Source organism: Anoplopoma fimbria, chromosome 8, assembly GCF_027596085.1.
Source record: "Anoplopoma fimbria isolate UVic2021 breed Golden Eagle Sablefish chromosome 8, Afim_UVic_2022, whole genome shotgun sequence".
NCBI classification, from domain to species: Eukaryota; Metazoa; Chordata; class Actinopteri; order Perciformes; family Anoplopomatidae; genus Anoplopoma; species Anoplopoma fimbria.
Window position 1 is genome coordinate 18,379,672 of NC_072456.1, and position 20,016 is coordinate 18,399,687.

A 20,016-nucleotide genomic window follows, 5' to 3' on the forward strand; every position below is an offset into this window, starting at 1 on the left:
GCAGCACCTTGACAGGCCTTGCTGTCTTCTGTAGGAGTGAAGCCCATCTCGCACTCGCAGCGGTAGCCACCTGGAGCATTCAGACACTGTCCGTTCTCACACAGGTTCACGTTGTCCGCACACTCATCCATGTCTGAAACAGAGCAACAAGTGCATTTTAAACTTACTGTGCATGGAGCTTTCTGGCAACACACAGTGGCAAGTATTCAATTATGATTTATTAAAAAGTTACAGCATTCTTACCAGAGCAGGAAAATCCATCTCCATTAAAGCCCTCCTTGCATGTACACCTGTAGGATCCCGGTGTGTTCACACAGTCTGCATTAGGGTTGCAGTTGTGGTCCTCTGCTGAGCACTCATCCTGATCTGCAGGAAGAGAGAGAAAAAAGTGTGAGAAAGGTGACCTTAATAGCAGAACTCAATCAAAGCAGTCAGAAATTTCAAATATTCTTGTGCACTGAAGATAATTGTGTTACTTTATGTTGTCTTAAAAACTTATTTTGTAAAATAAAACTGTAAAAAAGAATGAATCTGAATATGTACTCACCCACACACTTAATGCCATCTCCCACCCAGCCGTCTCGACAGCGACATTTGAAGCTTCCAGGCACGTTGATGCAGGCAGCATGCATGTCGCAGTTATGAGCCCCGATCTCACACTCATCAACATCTGGAGAGGTATAAAGATCAATCAGCCAATACTTTAAGCAGGCAGTAACACACATTTCTCTTTAAACATTTAACAAAATGACAAAAGAGAATATCAAGAATATTGCAGCCTAAGTGTTTTGTGTAAAATGCTCCTGAATTAATGGAAAGCAAAGAGATGTTGAAATTTAGCTTTTTTGCTTTGCCGATAGTTTTAAGTTCTATAAGCAGTAAGTCAATAATAATATAACATATTTAAAACCATAGACCTGGTACTAGTGTATGCATGGGTGAACTGTCTCAACACTTGTCTCAGATTTGGACACAGAGAGGCCCAGACCTCTCAGTCGCTGTTGTTTGTGTGTGTGAGTGATGTGTGTGTCGGTGTGTGTTTGTGTCAGAGTGTGTGTGTCAGGCTGTGTGTGTGTGACAGAGTGTGTGTCGGTGTGTGTGTTTGTACCTGTGCAGCCAGTGGATCCCTTCTTGACAAAGTATCCCAGCTGACAGTGGCAGATAAAGGAGCCTTTGGTGTTCTCGCAGTCACCATGGAGACAGATGTTTGGGTTCAAGTCACACTCGTTCACATCTGGGCAGACAGGGATGGACAGACGCAGTTAATACATGAATGTCCGGGCCTTTAGAGATTGGAGTGACCGATAACGAGTCTGACAGAGGAAGTCCCATAGATCAGCTCAGAGGAACTGAATGAATAAATTCATGAAAAGTTACACATTATATTCATATTCTAAGTATTGTTTTTCCTCTCACCGATACACGTCCTCATGTCCATAGAGGCCATGAAGCCATCGTAACACAGACAGCGGTATTCCCCGGGAATGTTGGTGCACTGGCCTCCGTCACAGATGTCTGGAGTTTCCTCACACTCATCAATATCTACCAGAAACAGCAGAAAATACATTTCAATGTGATACAGGTGGAAACAGCACGTAGAAGATAAAAGAGAAAGACATCAGTGTTTTATTTTCATGGGGTAACTACAGGACGTGATGGAAACTCTCAAATTATGACATTGTTGCATTTATTAATAGTTATAGTTTCTGAAAAAAAAGAGTTAATTTGAATACAGGTGTAACAAACATATCCTGTGCTTGATTACCTGCGCAGGTCCTGAGGTCAGGCATGAGAGCGTAGCCCTCACTACAGCTGCACTCATAGCTGCCCTCTGAGTTGGTACAGTGTGTTTCACAGCCTCCGTTCATAATGGTGCACTCATCAATATCTGCAAAGAAGGTCCCGGTTAGAGTTAAAATCTGGGTCTCATTAGATAAGAAGGTAAAGTGCACAAATAGCTGATCTCCTTGTTAGTTCATTCCACTCACCAACGCAGCCCTGTCGGTCTGGTGTTGCCTGGTAACCAGTGTCACAGGAGCACTGGTAGGTTCCGGGCATGTTGACACATTGGCCATGCTTGCACAAGTTGTCACTCAGCTGGCACTCGTTCACATCTGGCAGGACAAGCAAACAAGTTAGGCAACATATACAATATTGTGTATTGTACTTTAGGGTAATGATGAATAACAGATATAACACAAGTTTACAGAAATTAAAAGATGCACAGGAGAAAAGTCTGACTCTGTGAAGCAGAGCAGTTTGAATAAATTTGGCATAAAGTATGATAAATTACACCAAGTGAGCCTGTTTTTTGTGTGTGTGTGTGCTGAATGACGTATGATCCACCTTCGCAGACAGATCCATCGTTGCTGAGCGAGTGTCCGGGGGGACATTCACACTCATAACTCCCTTCTGTGTTCAGGCAGGTTCCTCCACGACACAACAGGGGATTTCTCTCACACTCATCAATGTCTATTGCCAGAGAGGAAGACAGGGAAGGAGGGATGAAGAGGTAAGAAGGGGAAAGAAGTTATGAATAAAGAGAGGAAAAGAACATCAAAGTAATGGAAAGATCAGGTGAACTGCCAAACTGGACTGTAACTTCACATTGTGGACATGAATTCAAACAGGGAGGACAACCTGAATATGTGTTATTATGAGTGCAAACTTGTTTCCAACTCACCCATGCAGTTCTTCATCATCATGAAGCCGCTCTCGTAGCCTTCGAAACATTCACACTCAAAGCTGCCGGGTGTGTTGACACAAGTACCGTGACCACACAAGTCCGGGGAGATGCGGCACTCGTCAATGTCTGAAACACAAAGACATTAAAAAAACAGAAACACTCACTAACTGCTCACTGATTGTGACATCAAAATGTCATTTCATTTGAATAAATTGGACTCCCATTGTTGTACCTGTGCAGTTCCTCTCCTCTGCGGTCAAAGCGAAGCCGCTGTTGCAGCGACACTTGAAACTTCCAATGGTGTTACGGCAAGTTCCATGAGTACACAGGCCCTGGAACACCTTACACTCATTCACATCTGGAGAGGAAGACATATTGTTAAAATGGCCATGGCAACAAAAACGCAAAATGAACTAATTTGGTCAAAATTATACAATTTACTGGATAGATATTTTGTATAAGTATACACATTACAGATAAGACTTTTCTGACTAGTAATCCACTTTGATTTTAGGGTTCTACAAACAAATGTACACACTCATGGTGTGTCAAAGCCCTTTGGATGAGTGTTGTAAAACCTTGGTACCTTTGTAGAACGGCCTGCCGGTCAGAATTTCTCCTCTGTTGGCGAAGCCGGGCCCTCTGGGACAGATTGATCTGAACTCGGGGGTGGCTGGTTTGGGACACTCCTCACAGTCGATGCCCCAGGCAGAACCCACTGAACAGCAGCACATGTCCACGCGGTATCTCCCGGGCAGCGGCTCGCCACACTCATCCTCATGCCACTTCATGTAGCACTGCTCACTACGTGTGTCTGGAAAAGTTTGTTATAAGAATCAAAAACAAAGTCACACCTCTTTCTTTTTTTAAGTTTCATTCGAAGTGATGTCTCTGTTGTGCTGTGCTGTCCTCTTACCCACACATGTGCGTCCCGTACTGTCCAAGGTCAGACCCTCAGCGCAATCGCAGCGGAATGAGCCCTGGGTGTTCGCACAGCGGCCATTTGTGCACACTCCAGGGAACACCTCACATTCATTAATGTCTAGAGGGAGAAGGACATTTTAAAAAAACGTAATTACAAGGTGAAACATGTTTTTCTTTCTTTAAAATAAAGCTTCAGGGAAAACATTAAGGCACATTACAAGGACAAAAAGATGATTTCACGGGAGCCGATGTTGGATGAAGGGAACACTGCAGGTTTGTCACCGTTCATCAAAGTATCAAATGTTCTTACCTTCACAGACAAGGCCCTTCATACGAGCAAACCCTCGAGAGCAGGCGGTGTCTGAGGGGACATGAAAACATTAAGAGTTGTAATAAAAAATAAAAATAAAATAAAAAATATATATATTTATATATAAGCGCATGAAGAGTATGTATGCATACATTGAGTTTGCCACAATATTAGGAAGACATTAAATATTAAAACATTCAAAATAATTTAATTTAATCTTTTATTCTTTTGATTATATATAAATAATGTACTCATTATAATGTGTACAATTGTAATCACTCTTTAATGTGATTTTAAATCAGTGATCTAAATGACATTTCAGAGATTTTCAACAAATCTTAAACCTTAACTCAGAGGTCTGAAACCTTGTCAAGTTTTTAAAAAAAATTGGTCAGAGAATCAAACAACGGCAGGAAAAAATTAGCAGCATCCTGGTGTGAGAACTGACCGATCTCGCAGGGTTCACAGGGGCTGCCCCAGGCGGCTCCCAGTGTGGAGCAGCACTCAGACTTCAGTGTGGCTCCGTTGATGTTGACCTCGCAGCGGTTGTCTTGTATCGTCAGCCAGCATGTGCTCTTCATGCTGTCTGTGGAGCCGAAGTTACAACGGAGAAGATTTGATTATAGAATCCTTGTGGGGTTTTCTTGTAAACACGGTGAACATTCTGTGTTAACTGTGCACAAGATATAAACAAAACAGTTATGTGCTCATGAAAACACTACTCCACAACACCACCAGTGGTCAAAATGTCAAGATCTCCACAGGGTTTCTTTAACTATGGCAACAAAATACACCACAAACACAATCAAAATGTCATCTTTAACTTTCCTCACTGCCATAAAAACGTATGTCTTTTGCCACACACTGAGCTGAGTAAACTAAAGTCATGCATCATTACATTTAATCCTATGCCTTTCTATTCCTTATGAACTGAAAGATTGTACAGTCATAACAGTGACACCTTTATCCGAGACCACAAGGCCACCCAAACACAAAACCACAATTTACTCCCGCTTTCCTCCCCCGCTGAGTGATGGGCTCTAAAACAGAAAACAAAAATAAACCACACCAGAGGAATTTGTAGATCTTTGACGGAGCCAGCTCATGCAGTATATATGAGAGTCTTTATTTAATGACTCATTCTCCCTTCCAGTTACAAAAACATCTGTATTCTGTATTAGCGTGTAGCTTTCTCAGAAAGATTTCCCCCAAAAAAACCTCCAAACAAGTGGGATATTTAACCTCAGCAGAGAGTCTTACATACCGCATGTCATTTTGAATCTGGGGGCAGATCTCTGTGAAGTAAAGCATTCTCCGTGTGAACCAAGGCCATGCATGCAAGTATTTCACTAAAAAATCAAGTGTGTGCCATTTTGCCCAACATCTGAAGATGATAATGTATCTGGATGGCTCCTGGAAACCTGAACAGCCTTCGTATTTGTTTACAAAAGGGGAGAGTAAACCTCAATTAGAATGATTACAGAAGGCTCCTGCACCAATTATTTCCCGTTGACACTCTCAGTGTGTACTTATTATTTCCAGGCAGTTTCTGGGTCCCTGCTGTGCTGCTCTAATGTGTGTCAGGCACTTGGGAGGACGGATGTCTTACCCACGCAGATGGTGTTGGTGGAGTCCAGCTTACTCCCGTGGGTGCACTCGCAGTTGAAGGACCCGGCCACATTGCGACACGCTCCATTGATGCAAGGGCTTGAATCGCACTCGTTGATATCTGAAACATGTTCAAACAGACTCATGATGTCAAGGCTGAGAGGCTGATTCAAATGGATCATCATCACAATTTGGTTGTTACAAACAGTGCGTGTGTCTCTTTTCCATGAGTCACATGTTTACTGGAAACCAAATCCAACACATCTGGTAATAATGTCACCTCATAATGATCTTGATTGTTGGTAAAAAATGATAAAACTTGTGGATGGGAGGCAGCACTGACACGTAAATGTGTTTCTGAGTCAGAGAGAATGTGTGTGTGTGTGTGTGTGTGTGTGTGTGTGTGTGTGTGTGTGTGTGTGTGTGTGTGTGTGTGTGTGTGTGTGTGTGTGTGTGTGTGTGTGTGTGTGTGTGCGTGTGTGAGAGCTCACCTTCGCAGGTCTCTGAGTCAGGTTTGAAGACATATCCTTTAGGACAGGAGCAGGTGTAGGAACCGGGGGTGTTTCTGCAGAGACCGTTGTCACAAAGCAGACGGTTCACCAGGCACTCGTTGATATCTGCAGGGAGGCGGGAGAAGGCACCGGTTTGTAAAAAAGAGGACAGAAATGTAATGTTGAAGACATTTCTAATTGAATGGCTATCATTCAAATCAACAGCATTGTCCTTTAAGCGAGACTAGCTTTTCAATAAATACATCGACATTTCACATAATAGACGTTAAAACACATACTTCCTTAACTCAATTCACTCATTGCTGCTGCTACAGCCTAACTTGGTCTGGTTTGACCAGAAAGATATATTTAGGTACAATTTGATGACTTTTCTCTCCTTGTGCTGCTGCCACAGTGGTCACTTTAACAGAATGGTACATAGTTTCACTTCATTAAAAACAATCTACTCCACTCTGACTCACCAACACAGTTTTTGCCACTGGTGTCAGACTCGTAACCGATATTACAGATGCAGCGGTAGCTTCCTCTCAGGTTCTCACATATGCCGTTCGAACAAATGTCTGGGTCCAGGGCACACTCGTTGATGTCTAAGAGAGGACAGGGATTATGTAGATTAACACTTATTAGAGTGTTTCGAAACAGCACTGTGGGAACATTCACATTCATGAACAACAAACTCACCTCTGCCATCAGCTGTAATGCCAATACCACTGCTGCATACAGCCTGGAACTCAGCTGAAAGAAACATCAGATGAGCCAGATTGCATTCACAAAATAAACCAAGATTTGTAAGAATGGAAATGAACATTATCAAGCGAATGACAGATTGTACCTGAGTTTCTGGAGGGGCAGGGATGGCAAGGCTCTCCAAAGCCGTGTTCAGCATTGGCACAGCAGCACTCAGACTTGGTCACTGCACCGGGGAACGGCCGTGAACACGTGCCCATCTTTATGGCTCCGTAGCAAGTGGTTCTCATGTGCGTGTCCACACACACTCTCCCATCTACATCGATAGCCAGGCCGGGAGGGCACTCACAGCGGAAGGAGCCCTCAGAGTTGATGCAGCGTCCGTTCATACAGATGCCAGGAGTTAGACACTCATCGATGTCTGATGGAGAGAGGGCACACAATGTATCCGTCACATGTTAACTTCAGTTTATGAGCTTATGTGCATACAGAAAGGGCTATTTCTATTAGTAAACTGAAGGAGAAATCATCCCTAAATATATAAGGATATGAGTTTCCGATAAAAAATAAATCTAATGGTGATTTATTTTATCATTTCAGATACTTAACACATAGTAGGTACAAGAAATTGTCTTTAAAATATGGTTTTAACGATCTTGGATTATGAAAGTCACTGTTTTTATAGGATAACATTTTCACTGATCTCATAGCTAATTTGTGAGCAACAAGTGAAAAAGGAAAGGAAAAAAAACTTCATTTTCAGAATAGATTAAATAGTCCAATTATTCTTCTACTTATACAACTGTCTAATATCGAAAAACATCCAACATACAGTTTTAGAAAAAACATCACTGGGAGCTTGATGAGGCATCAGGTCAAGGAGAGTTAGCAATAACTAGATTGATAAGTGTTGTATTTTGGATATGCAACTGTGCTGTCTGTGTTACGGTGTGACTGCAATTGTCTGGCGGCTACTCTTGATGCTTTTCTACTCAAAAGAGACTACATTCATCCATCTATCAATTTCTGGACTTTATGGATGATTCAAAGAGTCAGACATAAGCATGAATAAGTTTAAAAAAAGGGATCTGAAGGATTTCAAAGAACCCCGAATCTGTCAATACAGCAGGCTGTTTGGCCCGAGAGTTGAGGTCTGTATTTGTCTTCATAAATCATTCATACCGGTGCAGTAGCGTCCGTTGGGTGCTAAAGCAAAGCCAGGCTTGCAGATACACTTGAAGCTGCCATCTTCATTGATACACATGCCATTGTGACACATGTTGGTAGTGGCGCACTCGTCGTGATCTGGAGAGAAACAGGAGGACAATGTCAGGTCAGGTTTGTAAAAAGGTGACAGCTCATTTAAAGGTCAACCTGTGATGGCTCCTTACCGATGCAGTTCTTTCCATCGGGAGTGAGCTCGAAGCCAGCATTGCAAATACACTGAAAGCTTCCCTCTGTGTTGACACAGCGGCCGTTGCGACACATCACACCATTCACAATGCACTCATCAATATCTAAAGAAAGAGGGAAGAGGAAGGAAGGATGTGGATTAGTGTATTAAATCTTAACCACCAGTAATAAACATACTACAGTGATAAATATATGCAACGTATTCATTTTAAGGAGACATCTTGGGGAACAGTAATGCAGCTTGACAGCACAGGGTGACAAACCATTGCATGCTTGTTTGGTGGGGGTTCCGCTGAAGCCCTCGTGGCACTTGCAGTGGTACCCTCCAGGTGTGTTGACACAGTCTCCATTGATACATGGATTACTCACACACTCATCCGTATCTGGGGAGAAAAAAACATAATTCACACTTCAGCACTTTTCACCTGCACCTATACTTGCATTAAATTCCTTAACTCAGCAGAAGATGGCAGTGCAGTGCATGGAATTAACTCTGGTACTGTCTCATATAGTCACTATGTCTGCCTATATGGCTCTGGTAGGTATTGAGAAACATGTGCATTTATACAGTATAGAGCATGTCTCTTACCGATACACTCCCCACGACCATCCTGTTTGTAGCCCATGTTGCACTCGCATCGGTAGCTGGTGGGTGTGGGAATGCACCGTCCATTGAGACACAGGTTGGTGAAATGTCTGCACACATCGATGGTGTCGTTCACAGAAACCGTGCCTGAGAATAAAGGACAGACAAATTAACAAAACAAAAATACAACACAGAAAAAAAAGGTTCCTACAGGAAATGAGCCCTTTAATCTAGTACCAGCTTATTGAAACCCACAGAGTGACTCACCTATATGTTGGTGTCCTCCTCCATTGCCTCCAAAGCTTCCTCCGTTCCCACCAAAGCTCCCACCGTTCCCACCAAAGCCTACTCCGCCATTGCCCCCGTTGCCGTTACCATTTGGTCCACTGGGGAACTTGTATCCATAGTTGAACCCGTTACCGTTGTTGTTGGGGAAGTGTCCATTGGGGTAGACTTGAGGGAGTCCGTGTCCTTGGGGAACACCCACAATGCACAGACGCCTGAACTCATCTACAAAGGAGACAAAGATCACAAGGAAAAAATCAGTCGATGCATTCTACTGTAGGTTGCGTTTCATTTGTTCCCTGCCAGATGAAGCTGAGGAAGAACATATTGATAGGCTCTCAAGTTGTGCCAACCAAGAAAAGCTTGTGGGATCACTCAAATTCCTACAGTGTAAAATTATTTGAAATGTACTCAATGTTTCCTGGAATTACAGATTTTACAAAGGCCATTGCATCTGCATTACATTTAGATGTTCTTTAGTTAAAGTTTTTTTAATAAGTTGACCATCTACATTTTTTACTGGTTTCAAATATATTTTCACTGGAGCAAAGCCTAACCATGTAATAAGAAAAAATGTGCATGCATAATGATCAACTCTACTATACTTGGCATGTAGTTACAGTAAGTCTAGTGTATTGTTTATGTTTGTATGTATGAAGGCATTTATGTATGCAGCGCTAGTACTTTATGTATGTATTTGTGTAGTTATGTGTTTATATGTATATGTGTGTGCAGTATGCATACACAATCCTGTATATGTTAAGCTTTGTTTACAGTTACACTAAATCAAACACATGCATCTTATTTTGGCGGTGCCACTGAAATCAGCAGAACATTCTGTAACAGATCACTTTTGGATCACACAATCTCACGCAGAGGAAGAGTTTTTTGAAGCTTGACTGATGAGATGATGGGTTATTATCTTCGCACAAATCTTTAACATCTTTTTCTCTTTAGTTTATGCTCATGACATCATGCTCATCAGTTTGAGTAGATGCTCTTACCCTCGCTGTCACACACACAAGCAAACTCAACGCACTCTCGGCATCAGTGTTGTCTAGTTTTACATCGCTGTATTAAACTAATTTGGCTTGTGGAAAGTTGACGCTGTCATGGCTTTATTTATTTATTTATTACAGCCTGTGCTCATGCCAAGTCATGGACAATCTATTGTGGAGCCTGCCAGTTCTTTTTCAGCAGTGAAGGGAAGAAGGTGATTGATGTTCTGTACTGATTTCAAAGCACATATCCATCACTTTGTTTGGGCATCAGCTAGCATATGAAACATGTATCCTCTGTTCTGTGTATGTTGTTTTTATTTGTACTCACCGGACCCCCTGACAGGGCACATCTCAGGGATCTGTCCCAAAGCCCAGCAGCGTCCTGTGTCACAGCAACACTGCATCTTGGTGTACTGACCGTTCAGCTCAGCAGCACAGCGGCCGTTAGCCAAGGCGGAGAAACAGGTGCCCACACGCTGATCTGAAGGAGAAGGAGATGCTTTAACATAATTTGATGACTCGAGGTCATCAGAGTATTTTCATTTTAGAGATTAAGATGAAAACTGTAAGCGATGTATTAGTATAAGATACTTTATACAACACACAATATGTATCTTAAAGTGTTTAAGAAGAAATAAAACATCTAACAGGTAAAGTTCTAAAGAAGGAAATTCTTCAAATTGAACATTTTGCTACATCTTTACCAGAATAAAATCGAACAATTTAACAGAAGATTAAATTTCTTGGTTTTAGTGGTTTTGACTCTTAACTTGCTCTAGTGATGTACCAGTGCACTCCAGGGTGTGTCAGTACACTGTAACATCACTGTTAGGTGTAGTTATAGGTACGTCACACAACTCCCACCACTTATGCTGGGAATGGTCAGCGATACATCAGGCTGGAAACTTGAAACTTTCAACCAGAGAGTGCGGTAAACACCACTTTTTCAGCCTGGTGTAAATTACTTTTTAAACGCAGGACTTCAGGTAACAAATCAAGCCCCATTACCAACACTGCCACAGATTTATATGTGGGAAAAGGTTACAGATAATCACTGCTCTTAAACCAGCAGTGCTGTAATTTAGAGGGCTGGCCTGGCCCTTCCATGGTGGCTGTGAAGGAAGCTCCTTTATGGGCTGGCAGTGGGAAAGGTTGCACGGGGTCTCGAATAACTGCAGGCATCTGAAGGGCCTCCAAAAGGGGTTCTTATTTGTTAGAGTTTTCCAGGTCAGGGTCAATGGGGCAGGAGAGGGGGCCGGGGTTCAAAGAGCGTGTGTGAGGAGTAAATGGAGAGGAGGAAGACAGGGGGTTTCTGGGTATTTAAGGGAAATACCAAAAAAGTGGAAAAGGCAGAGTGAGAGGAAGATAATTATTTTAGAAAGTGAGAAGTATGTGTGAAAGAGAATTTAAAGTGCATCTACAGAAAAGAAGGGGGAGAAAAAAGGGAAACCAGAATGAAGGGGGGGAGTGGAGGGAGGGGCACACGTCGATTAACACACTAATGAGCCAGCAGTCTGGAATTAATCAGTTCCATGTGGACCAATTCTTGCCAATTAGATAGAACATGAGGCACTGTCTGGGAGCACATAATGTACAGTACACACACACTTACACACATTTACACAATTACACGCACAGATATGCATTCCCATGAATATTCACGGTCAAGTAGACAAAACATGCACTAAATACACACACATAGGCTTGTACAAAATATGTACATACACACATATGGGTACACGAATACACACAAACGCAATCTGAAAAACATCCCGTAGGAATGATGGAGCAGGAGGCCGGTTGGAGGGAAAAGAGAGGGGGGACGGGGGGGAATTCTGATGAGGATGATGATGACTTAAATTGGATCCAGACTGTGGTTTGCTCGCTAGTGTTGCTCCACTACACAGGCAAATGCTTTCATTTGATGAGGTGTTTTTACAGACTGACTGACTGGACAGGTCTTCTTGTTTGTTTAAAGGCTTCCACTGTGTGACAGGGCATTAGGCTCTGATTACTGTCAGGGCCCCCAACAGCTCCCGCTGGCCTGCTTTACCACGGTACAGTACATCCCAAAAAACACAGGCCAACAGCCACATACGATGGCATCTAGGACCAGAGCTGTATACATCCTGCTTCAAAGACATGAGGGTGAGTGATCAGCCCTATTAAAACAATTTACTCTCTTTAATTCACTTTATACTCTGACCACAAAAAAAGGCAAATAGATCAGACAGTAAGGGAAACTGCGTCAAAGTGTGTCAGACACATGAGGGGGAAACCCGCTGAGTTTCTAGGCCCAGGTTTGTTGTTTAAGTGTGACCACTGGTTTGGCCCTGGCCCGGTCTAGTCTGGTTTTGTTTGGGTTTACTTATCTCTGGCTCTGTGTCCTCCCAATCTAGTCTTGTCCATTTTGGATGCGGGACCGAGACGGAGGAAAGCTACATTGAGGTTGTCTGGCACCTGTTTTATTTCAGAGCAACTGAAAACCACAACTGAAGGAAAACAAGGTCAGGATCCAGATGTCAGAGGATGGATGGAAAAATAAGGTCCAAAGGAAACAGTTAAGGATAAGGAGGATGAGAGTGCGAAGACACTTAAGAAAAGGAAAAACAACACACAACAGCCAGAGGAGTCAGAGCAAGAGAAAATACCCTCACAGAGATGGAAACTTGCACAGTTGAAGAGTTAACAGAGAGACTTTCGACTGTAAATCACTCAACCCGTAGCTTAGAGAAGGAGATTTGGTGAGATCCAAAAAATTAGAGATATCAGTAGAGAGAGAGAGCAGCATATCTCTTCAGGGCAAAGAGGAAGAAAGGGGATAACGGAGGAAAAAGGAAAAAAATAAAAATTTGGTCATGCATAACGGAAGACAGATGGAAAACTTTTTGGATTGGTTGATTGGAGCACCCCTTTCTCCCATACACACACACATTGGCACAGGAACCAGGCTGCCAGTTAGCACTATATTTGTAATGATCTTTCTAACAGTATCTTTCACTCCACTATCAATATCTGTTTGAGGAAAAACACAACCAATCTTCATCACCTATTCATCCTATTTTTCTTGTTCTTGTTCTTGTTCTTCCTATTCTTCTTCTTCTTCTTCTTCTTCTTCTTCTTCTTCTTCTTCTTCTTCTTCTTCTTCTTCTTCTTCTTCTTCTTCTTCTTCTTCTTCTTCTTCTTCTTCTTCCATATGTTGATTGTTACTGCTCCCATTACCATTTATTTAATTTTATTTAATATTTATATATATTTGTTTACAGCAGTACTCCTATGATTTTGAAATAAGATGTTGAACAATCCCATAGTGGATTATTATGCTGGTGTCCACATACTTGTGGCTTTAAAATTGTATTGGTTTCAACATGCTAGTGTTGCCAGCTTTTTCCTCTTTCCTCTATTTCCTCTCAGCTTTCCCTTAGACAACACCCTATGCTTGTTACTTTGAAGCTAAACAATCACCCAATACCTATGAGAACAGCCCCCACCCTGTTTTTGTTTATGTTTAAGTGCATGTGTGGGCGCATGTGAGACTCTGGGCATTGGTCTTCTTGGTATTTTTCGACCAATTTCCTCTGAAACGTTTTCCAAAGATGAAAAATAAAAAAAACAGAACAGCTCCACAGATGAGGGAAGACAGATTTCATGAAAACTAGAAAATAACTGGGAGCTAACATGTACTTCCAATTATACTAATCCAGAGGTTTTAGTTTGCTACAGGAACTTTTATTGGAGGAGAGTTGAGCTGAGCCTGTGATGCAGATAGGGTGAAACAGACAGACCCTGAGATGTCCGTTTTGGGGCAGAAATCTTGAAATAATGTATTAACACCTGGTTGTGTTTCACTGTGGCTGCCATGATTGGTGAGGATCGCAGGAATACATTAACACCTGGTCATGTTTCATGGGACATGTCAGTTAAGTATGCAATGTATGTGAATGAGTCAGAGGGGCACTAACATTAGAGTGGATTAATGCTGTCAAGGCCAAATAGTGCGTGCTGTGTGTTGGTCTGCACATGGTGACCACAGGCCAGCTTGACTCATCGGAACTCCACTCACAACAAGCAGAGTTGGAGGGAGGGAAGTTAGCAGCCAGATGTGTAGCTTTTAGCTAGCCATGGGCTGAGGTAATGCTCATATGAGAGTGTTGGAAATCTGTTAATGTGTGTGTATGTATGTGTATGAGACTCACCCACACATCTGGATCCATCCGTGCTGGAGACGTAGCCTCGTGGACAGGTGCAGACGTAGCTACCGGCAGTGTTGGTGCATTCTCCTCCATCACACACATTGGGGATGGTGCTGCATTCATCAATGTCTGAAACGTAGTTACATCATAAACATCACATCACAGGACACATCTGTCAAGAACGCCTCCCGCCAGCACAGAACTTCATTTTCTTTCAAAGTGAATATTTTTTTTTTTGGAAAGATACAGTAGCACGCTGCAGTGAAAGTTTTATTGCCTTGGAGCAACCATTTCTCCCTGAGGAATAATAAAGCAAATCAAACAGATCTGCAGTCAACTAAAGTGGAATTGATTTACTTCTGGTTTGTTCTGTTCAGGCTAAAACTCAAGCTTGTGAGTCACAAACTGTAAAGTTCAGTGAAAAGAACTGAAGCAGTGAATGGTTCCTACAAAGGAAACTGATGCTAAAATAGCTCTGACATATTATGTATCAGGTTAACCGCTCCCACAATGTGATAACCATCAAATTATATATAAAACATACACATAAGTCTAGTTCTACATAGTAGTTTGACTTATTTGTGTCCGTAGAAACCTGGGATTGAATGCCTTCGTAGTCTTCTTTTGTCTACCGATTTCAATACATTTGTGCCAATATTAGGCTTTGCTTTATTCAGACAAATGCTTTGGTCGACTGTTTGTGACATTTGGGAAGTTTGGCTTCTTTCTTTAATAAAAGTGAAATATCAACAAGGTATCATGTGATAAATTAATTTCAAGATATCCAGCTTTATCAAAGAGCATAAGAGAAAAATAGATAAGCTATAATTACAATAATAAGTGATTGTTCTACTGAAAACCACTTGTTGTACAGCAGGATAAGACAACAGCGCAGTCCTTTGAGGACCCCAAATGTGGACAGCAACCAAATATATGGGCGTGGATAATAAGAAAACCTGCTACTCTATAAGGTAAAACATATGTATAATACAACTCAGCATTTGGTTTAATTACATGTGCAACTGTGGTATCTACATTGCTTCAAGTCTACAAATGGCCGTACTAAAAGTAAAAAACCTGCCAAGGTTACAGTGAATAAGCTGACCTTATTTTAACGTGCCATAGTTAGACTCATAAATGTGTACGATGGCTGAGAGTACCTGGGTGGGTGCTGGGCAGGGCCCACCTTTATGATGTCATTAAGCTGTATTATTCAGTGGGGAGGGGGCCCCATTGCTCCATGACGGGGGAACCCAAAGTGGAGTTCCAGAAGGTATTGGGTTTTTTATGATGTGTCACGCTTATTTAAATGCATACGTAATTACTGCCCCACTACGGGGCATAATTACAGCAATAGCTCAGACGTGTTGCGTGAGGTAATGTGTGTGTGTGTGTGTGTGTGTGTGTGTGTGTGTGTCTGACCTGCGCGTTTAGTTGGAAAGTGAAGGGTGTGTTAGTGTTTGTCTTTCTAGGAGTGTGTAGCTTCCATCCATGTGCCTGCTGTGGGAAGCTAAGAGGCTGTTCTTCTCCTGCTGACTCCTGTCTGACAGCTAGGTGAGGCTGTAAATACCCCCGCCAAATAAACCTTTCTCTCAGCAGCAACAACAAGACGCCAGACATTACACTCCCCACAGACGTAGCGCTCTGGTACCGACCCAGTGTGTGGAGGGAAATGTCTGTCACCTGGATAAATATGTACCACTGAGCCATCAAGTCTGCCATGTTTAACTGTGTGTACATACCCATAATATATTCCAAAAAAACAAAGATAAAGTATTTGTATAATTTAACCAGTTTCCGTTGTTTCATCCAGTTTAAACTCTGATGTGTCGAAATGTTTGTTTATGTGTGTGTTTGTACGAGTGTGTGAAATTCAGGAGTGTCATGGCAACAGGGAGGTCTGCGTGTGTAATGAGAAAGTCTCCCAGATGCCGTAAGTATTTCTTTGTTCAGCACTAACAGCTGGTTTTGAGCCAAAGGACTGTATTTATGGAAGGAAAATGAAGGGAGAAGCAGAAAAAAAGCAGAAAGAGAAGGGGGGGAAAAGGATAGACTTTTAAGCAGAGTCTGAACTAAAAGCAGGCCGTTAAACTAGGTGCCTTGTTCCCCAAACGATCAGACGCCCATGACATCTTAACTGCACTTTATCTTAACTGCTCCAAAAACCTCAGTAATTTCACTGTGAAAGCTCTAAGTGAGGCTTGTTTGTGCATTAGCTAGAGGGGTATTTCAATAAAACTCCCCCAAAGGACCAGGTCTGATTGAGATTTCACTAAACATGTGTTTCCTGCCAATCCATGACTTCAGGTACACGTCACAAATGTTCTTTTGTTTTAACAAGCTTTACAAACACTGAACTCTTTCTCTTCTCACTTTTTTATTGTTGTTTTTTATCTTTTGTTTCTCAGGCAAAATTAGAATGGGAAACTGCAAAGAACATATATCACATTTTATGACTTTTCTTTTTCAACCAAGGAAGAAAATACTCTTGTAGCTTGTAGCTCTAGTCTTGTTTTGACCCAGATCACCTTTGCTGAAGAAAATTAAGATCACACCGTGCATAAAGAGAAGAAAAGAAGCTGAGTGTATAAAATTTAAGGTGAAAATGACCACGTAGGGAGTAGAAAGATTGTGTTTATATCTTGTCTCAGAGCGTCCTTGTTTTAAAACGGCTCAGCCCTCTCTGTGCTGGAATTTTGCTACAACATCCACACCCAACTGTCTATGAGCAGTGCTCAGCATCTCATTTTCTCCTGACTGTAAATCCTGAACCGTTGATGGCGTTTATCCAAAACCACAACTGAAACTGGGACTGAATTTAGTGAAGTCATCCTCCCCGTTTCCTCTGTTATTCACTGTGACATAAATCACTTTCTGATGTGTCATGGTAATTGCTTCCCATTAATCTGAATGTTTTCTCTATATATTCCGTGCATCTCTAAATCATGCCACAAGTTAATAAAAGGAGAGATTAGATAATAATTCATACACTGATGCACTTCGATAGCCAGTTCAGCCTTCCTGTTCAGTAGAATAGATGTCATCTGGCTGAAACTGTTCAAGAGCTTTCTTTAATCCTCCCTAAACACTAAGAACACATCGGCTTCAGTCCAACAGACACAACCCCTTCCTGGCTAACTATCAGACTGTTTAGCCTGGGCATTGTTTAAATTCCATCCAATCAACAAGTTGTAATGTGAATCCACTCTGTGTGTGTGTTTATGTGCACATGTCCAGACTTCTTAAACTCTGAACATGTTGTCACTTAGAGATTTCAAAGCTGATCCCAGCAAACCCAAAGTTATCATGAAGTGCATCGTTACTGTGTTACTTTACTGTGTTACCAGTCAAGTCAACAAAATCTAATTTTAGTTCCACTGGATTATTTTGGATTGTTGATGAGTTTACATGCTCAAGTAATCTGCATTAGTAACAGGAAAGTCAATATATTTTGCGATGCTTTTCAATCATTAAATGAAAATAAAAATCTTTTTAGTTATTAGTCGTTATCTGAGTTGATAATAATAACTTACATATAGGATAATAACACAGATTGAACTTCTCTTTTTCCTCCTCTATAAAGATATTAGAGGATGAGCTACAGATCATCAACCATGGAGCCATCAGGAAATAAATGTGTAGCTCAAGGACACTTTCTTCAACAGCCAACTTCTAGTGAAAACTATGTTTGGGCCCCAATTCAAACTACGCTGCTTTATCTACTTTAATAATAGTTCCCCTGACTCTTATCATCTTGCAAATTTGACAATCTTGGCAGCGCTTTAAAGACGGCCGCTAGTCTTCATCGTTTCTTTTTTAATACCCTTGGTCCTCATTATGCAGATTAGTTCTATAATCATTAAACATGTTTTTGCGGTAATTCCACTTACCTTCACATTTGTGGCTTGTTTCACTCTGACGGTGGCCCGCTGGACATTTACACTCGTAGGATCCCACAGTGTTGATGCAGTTACCTCCGGCACAAAGACCTGGCACCGCCTGGCACTCATCCACATCTAAGAGAAGGACAGAAAGACATAGACTTTTGTGAGGAGAAGCTGAAACAGGAATGGATAAATGTTCTAATAATTACTGGCATCTGCATAGCATTGATTTGAGAGATGAGACATCCTACAGTATGTTAGTTATACCCCAAAAAACTACAAAAAATAAGACTCAGACTAACATCAAACTATTCTATAAAAATATACGTTATATATATTAATCATAAGGATCAAAGCACATTTTACAGCATGTTTTACACACTTTCTATCGCTTAAATCTCTTAAAAGCGAGACCTAACTTGGCGTCGGCTGTGATGTCTAAGACCCTTTCCAGAAAGACCGATTCAAGCTCTTGTTTCAACAGGAAATGGCTTTATAAATGTACGTTTTTTCCCAGCATTCATGTGAGTCACTTTCCACAGTATTGGGCATACGTCAGAGGGCGGGATCCTGCAAGAAACTCTGGATACCTCTGTTCCTGATCCACAAACAGTGGGTTTATATTCACCACATTGCCAGTCACCAAGCAGGACCCAGGCATTGTCAATATGTGTCTTGGCCTGGAGATATTTACGTTTGCCATACAGATATATTGCTAAATATCTGCAGATCAAACCAATCTTGATGTGTTTCCCAGTTTAATCTGAGCAGGTTTAATAAGAACATGAGCTGTTATGTTGCTTCCAAGTCTCACATTGTTCTTTTTATGTCCTTGTAAAACCTGCTACTTGTAAATGAAATCTTTGAGGGACAATTGTTGATTCAAAGACTAAACATTTGAAACAATTAAACTGTGAGGACGTGTTTAAAGGTCCAGATAGCTCAACTGTGTACTATGTGTGTGTAATTATATAGCGGTATATAGAGAAAGATAGAGATAGAGATAGAGATAGAGATAGAGATAGAGATAGAGATAGAGATAGAGATAGAGATTGGGATTGAGATTGAGATAGAGATTATGATGTAGATATAGATATAAATATATAACAGCCTGTTTCCATTCATTTGAATTAACTCAATCTCTGCTTCTTCGGCAAAAGGCTGAGAGAAAAATAAATAAATAATCTCCCAGCCAACAACCTGATGTGGTGCCTGGAGTGCATGCAATCCTCAAAGTTGGATTCATGGTCAGGTGAGCTTTGTTCTTCTGCCAGAGAGACGTTGCTCTGGGCTCTCTAGCGATTAGGTGGCTTTGGTGCATTTGTGTGTGAGAGAGAGAGAGAGAGACAGTGGGGAAAATATATAAACAGAGACTGAGAGAGAGAAAGAAGTACAGAGAGTTAGAGAATTAGAGAGGAGATATGTTAGTCACAGAGAGATGAGTGAGTGTCTCAAACTGATATAACTCTAACATACTGGCGGCCACATCCAAAAGACAGGAAGTTGTGGATCTACATACAAACCAGTTACTAATCCCAGATGTGTTACCTTTCTGAATTTCCCTCATAAATGTTGTATTCACCCTTAAACATATAGCTAGATGGATTGTGGTATTACATTATATCCATATAATTTCCAGTTATTGGAAACAATTTCCTCCATGGCCCTCGACAAGAGTTAAGAATGAACAGAATTTGTAAAACATTGTATTGAAACATGGAAATTATTTTGGCGATCTAACTCAATTTAAATACTTTAACGGACTTGCTCCTGACAAGAATAAATAACAATGTGACTGTAAATATATTCACCATCGCTCCCTTTGTGCCTGCATTGAGACAGAGCCAAATGCCTCAACATGATGAACAGACTGAATGGCCTTTTTGTTTCACTTCATTTGTTCATTATTAGAATCGCTGGATGAATG

At 41.4% G+C, this 20,016-nt stretch overlaps 1 protein-coding gene across 1 annotated transcript in view; it reads right to left on the reverse strand.

The window, feature by feature from the left end:
• The window catches only part of fbn2b (fibrillin 2b), a 62,957-nt gene that overhangs the window by 13,585 nt on the left and 29,356 nt on the right, over window positions 1-20,016 (reverse strand). Inside the window, exons 8-34 of the mRNA XM_054602300.1 lie at window positions 18,096-18,221; window positions 14,209-14,334; window positions 10,341-10,493; window positions 8,994-9,236; window positions 8,730-8,873; window positions 8,404-8,523; window positions 8,119-8,244; window positions 7,910-8,032; window positions 6,873-7,148; window positions 6,722-6,775; window positions 6,502-6,627; window positions 6,020-6,145; window positions 5,530-5,649; window positions 4,369-4,506; window positions 3,921-3,971; window positions 3,603-3,728; window positions 3,273-3,500; window positions 2,919-3,044; window positions 2,684-2,812; window positions 2,347-2,472; window positions 1,989-2,114; window positions 1,766-1,888; window positions 1,417-1,542; window positions 1,109-1,234; window positions 548-670; window positions 244-366; window positions 8-133 (exon numbers count right to left, since the gene is read on the reverse strand). Coding sequence (XP_054458275.1) covers window positions 8-133; window positions 244-366; window positions 548-670; window positions 1,109-1,234; window positions 1,417-1,542; window positions 1,766-1,888; window positions 1,989-2,114; window positions 2,347-2,472; window positions 2,684-2,812; window positions 2,919-3,044; window positions 3,273-3,500; window positions 3,603-3,728; window positions 3,921-3,971; window positions 4,369-4,506; window positions 5,530-5,649; window positions 6,020-6,145; window positions 6,502-6,627; window positions 6,722-6,775; window positions 6,873-7,148; window positions 7,910-8,032; window positions 8,119-8,244; window positions 8,404-8,523; window positions 8,730-8,873; window positions 8,994-9,236; window positions 10,341-10,493; window positions 14,209-14,334; window positions 18,096-18,221 — 3,660 coding nt within the window. The remainder of the gene's footprint in view (window positions 1-7; window positions 134-243; window positions 367-547; window positions 671-1,108; window positions 1,235-1,416; window positions 1,543-1,765; window positions 1,889-1,988; window positions 2,115-2,346; window positions 2,473-2,683; window positions 2,813-2,918; window positions 3,045-3,272; window positions 3,501-3,602; window positions 3,729-3,920; window positions 3,972-4,368; window positions 4,507-5,529; window positions 5,650-6,019; window positions 6,146-6,501; window positions 6,628-6,721; window positions 6,776-6,872; window positions 7,149-7,909; window positions 8,033-8,118; window positions 8,245-8,403; window positions 8,524-8,729; window positions 8,874-8,993; window positions 9,237-10,340; window positions 10,494-14,208; window positions 14,335-18,095; window positions 18,222-20,016) is intronic.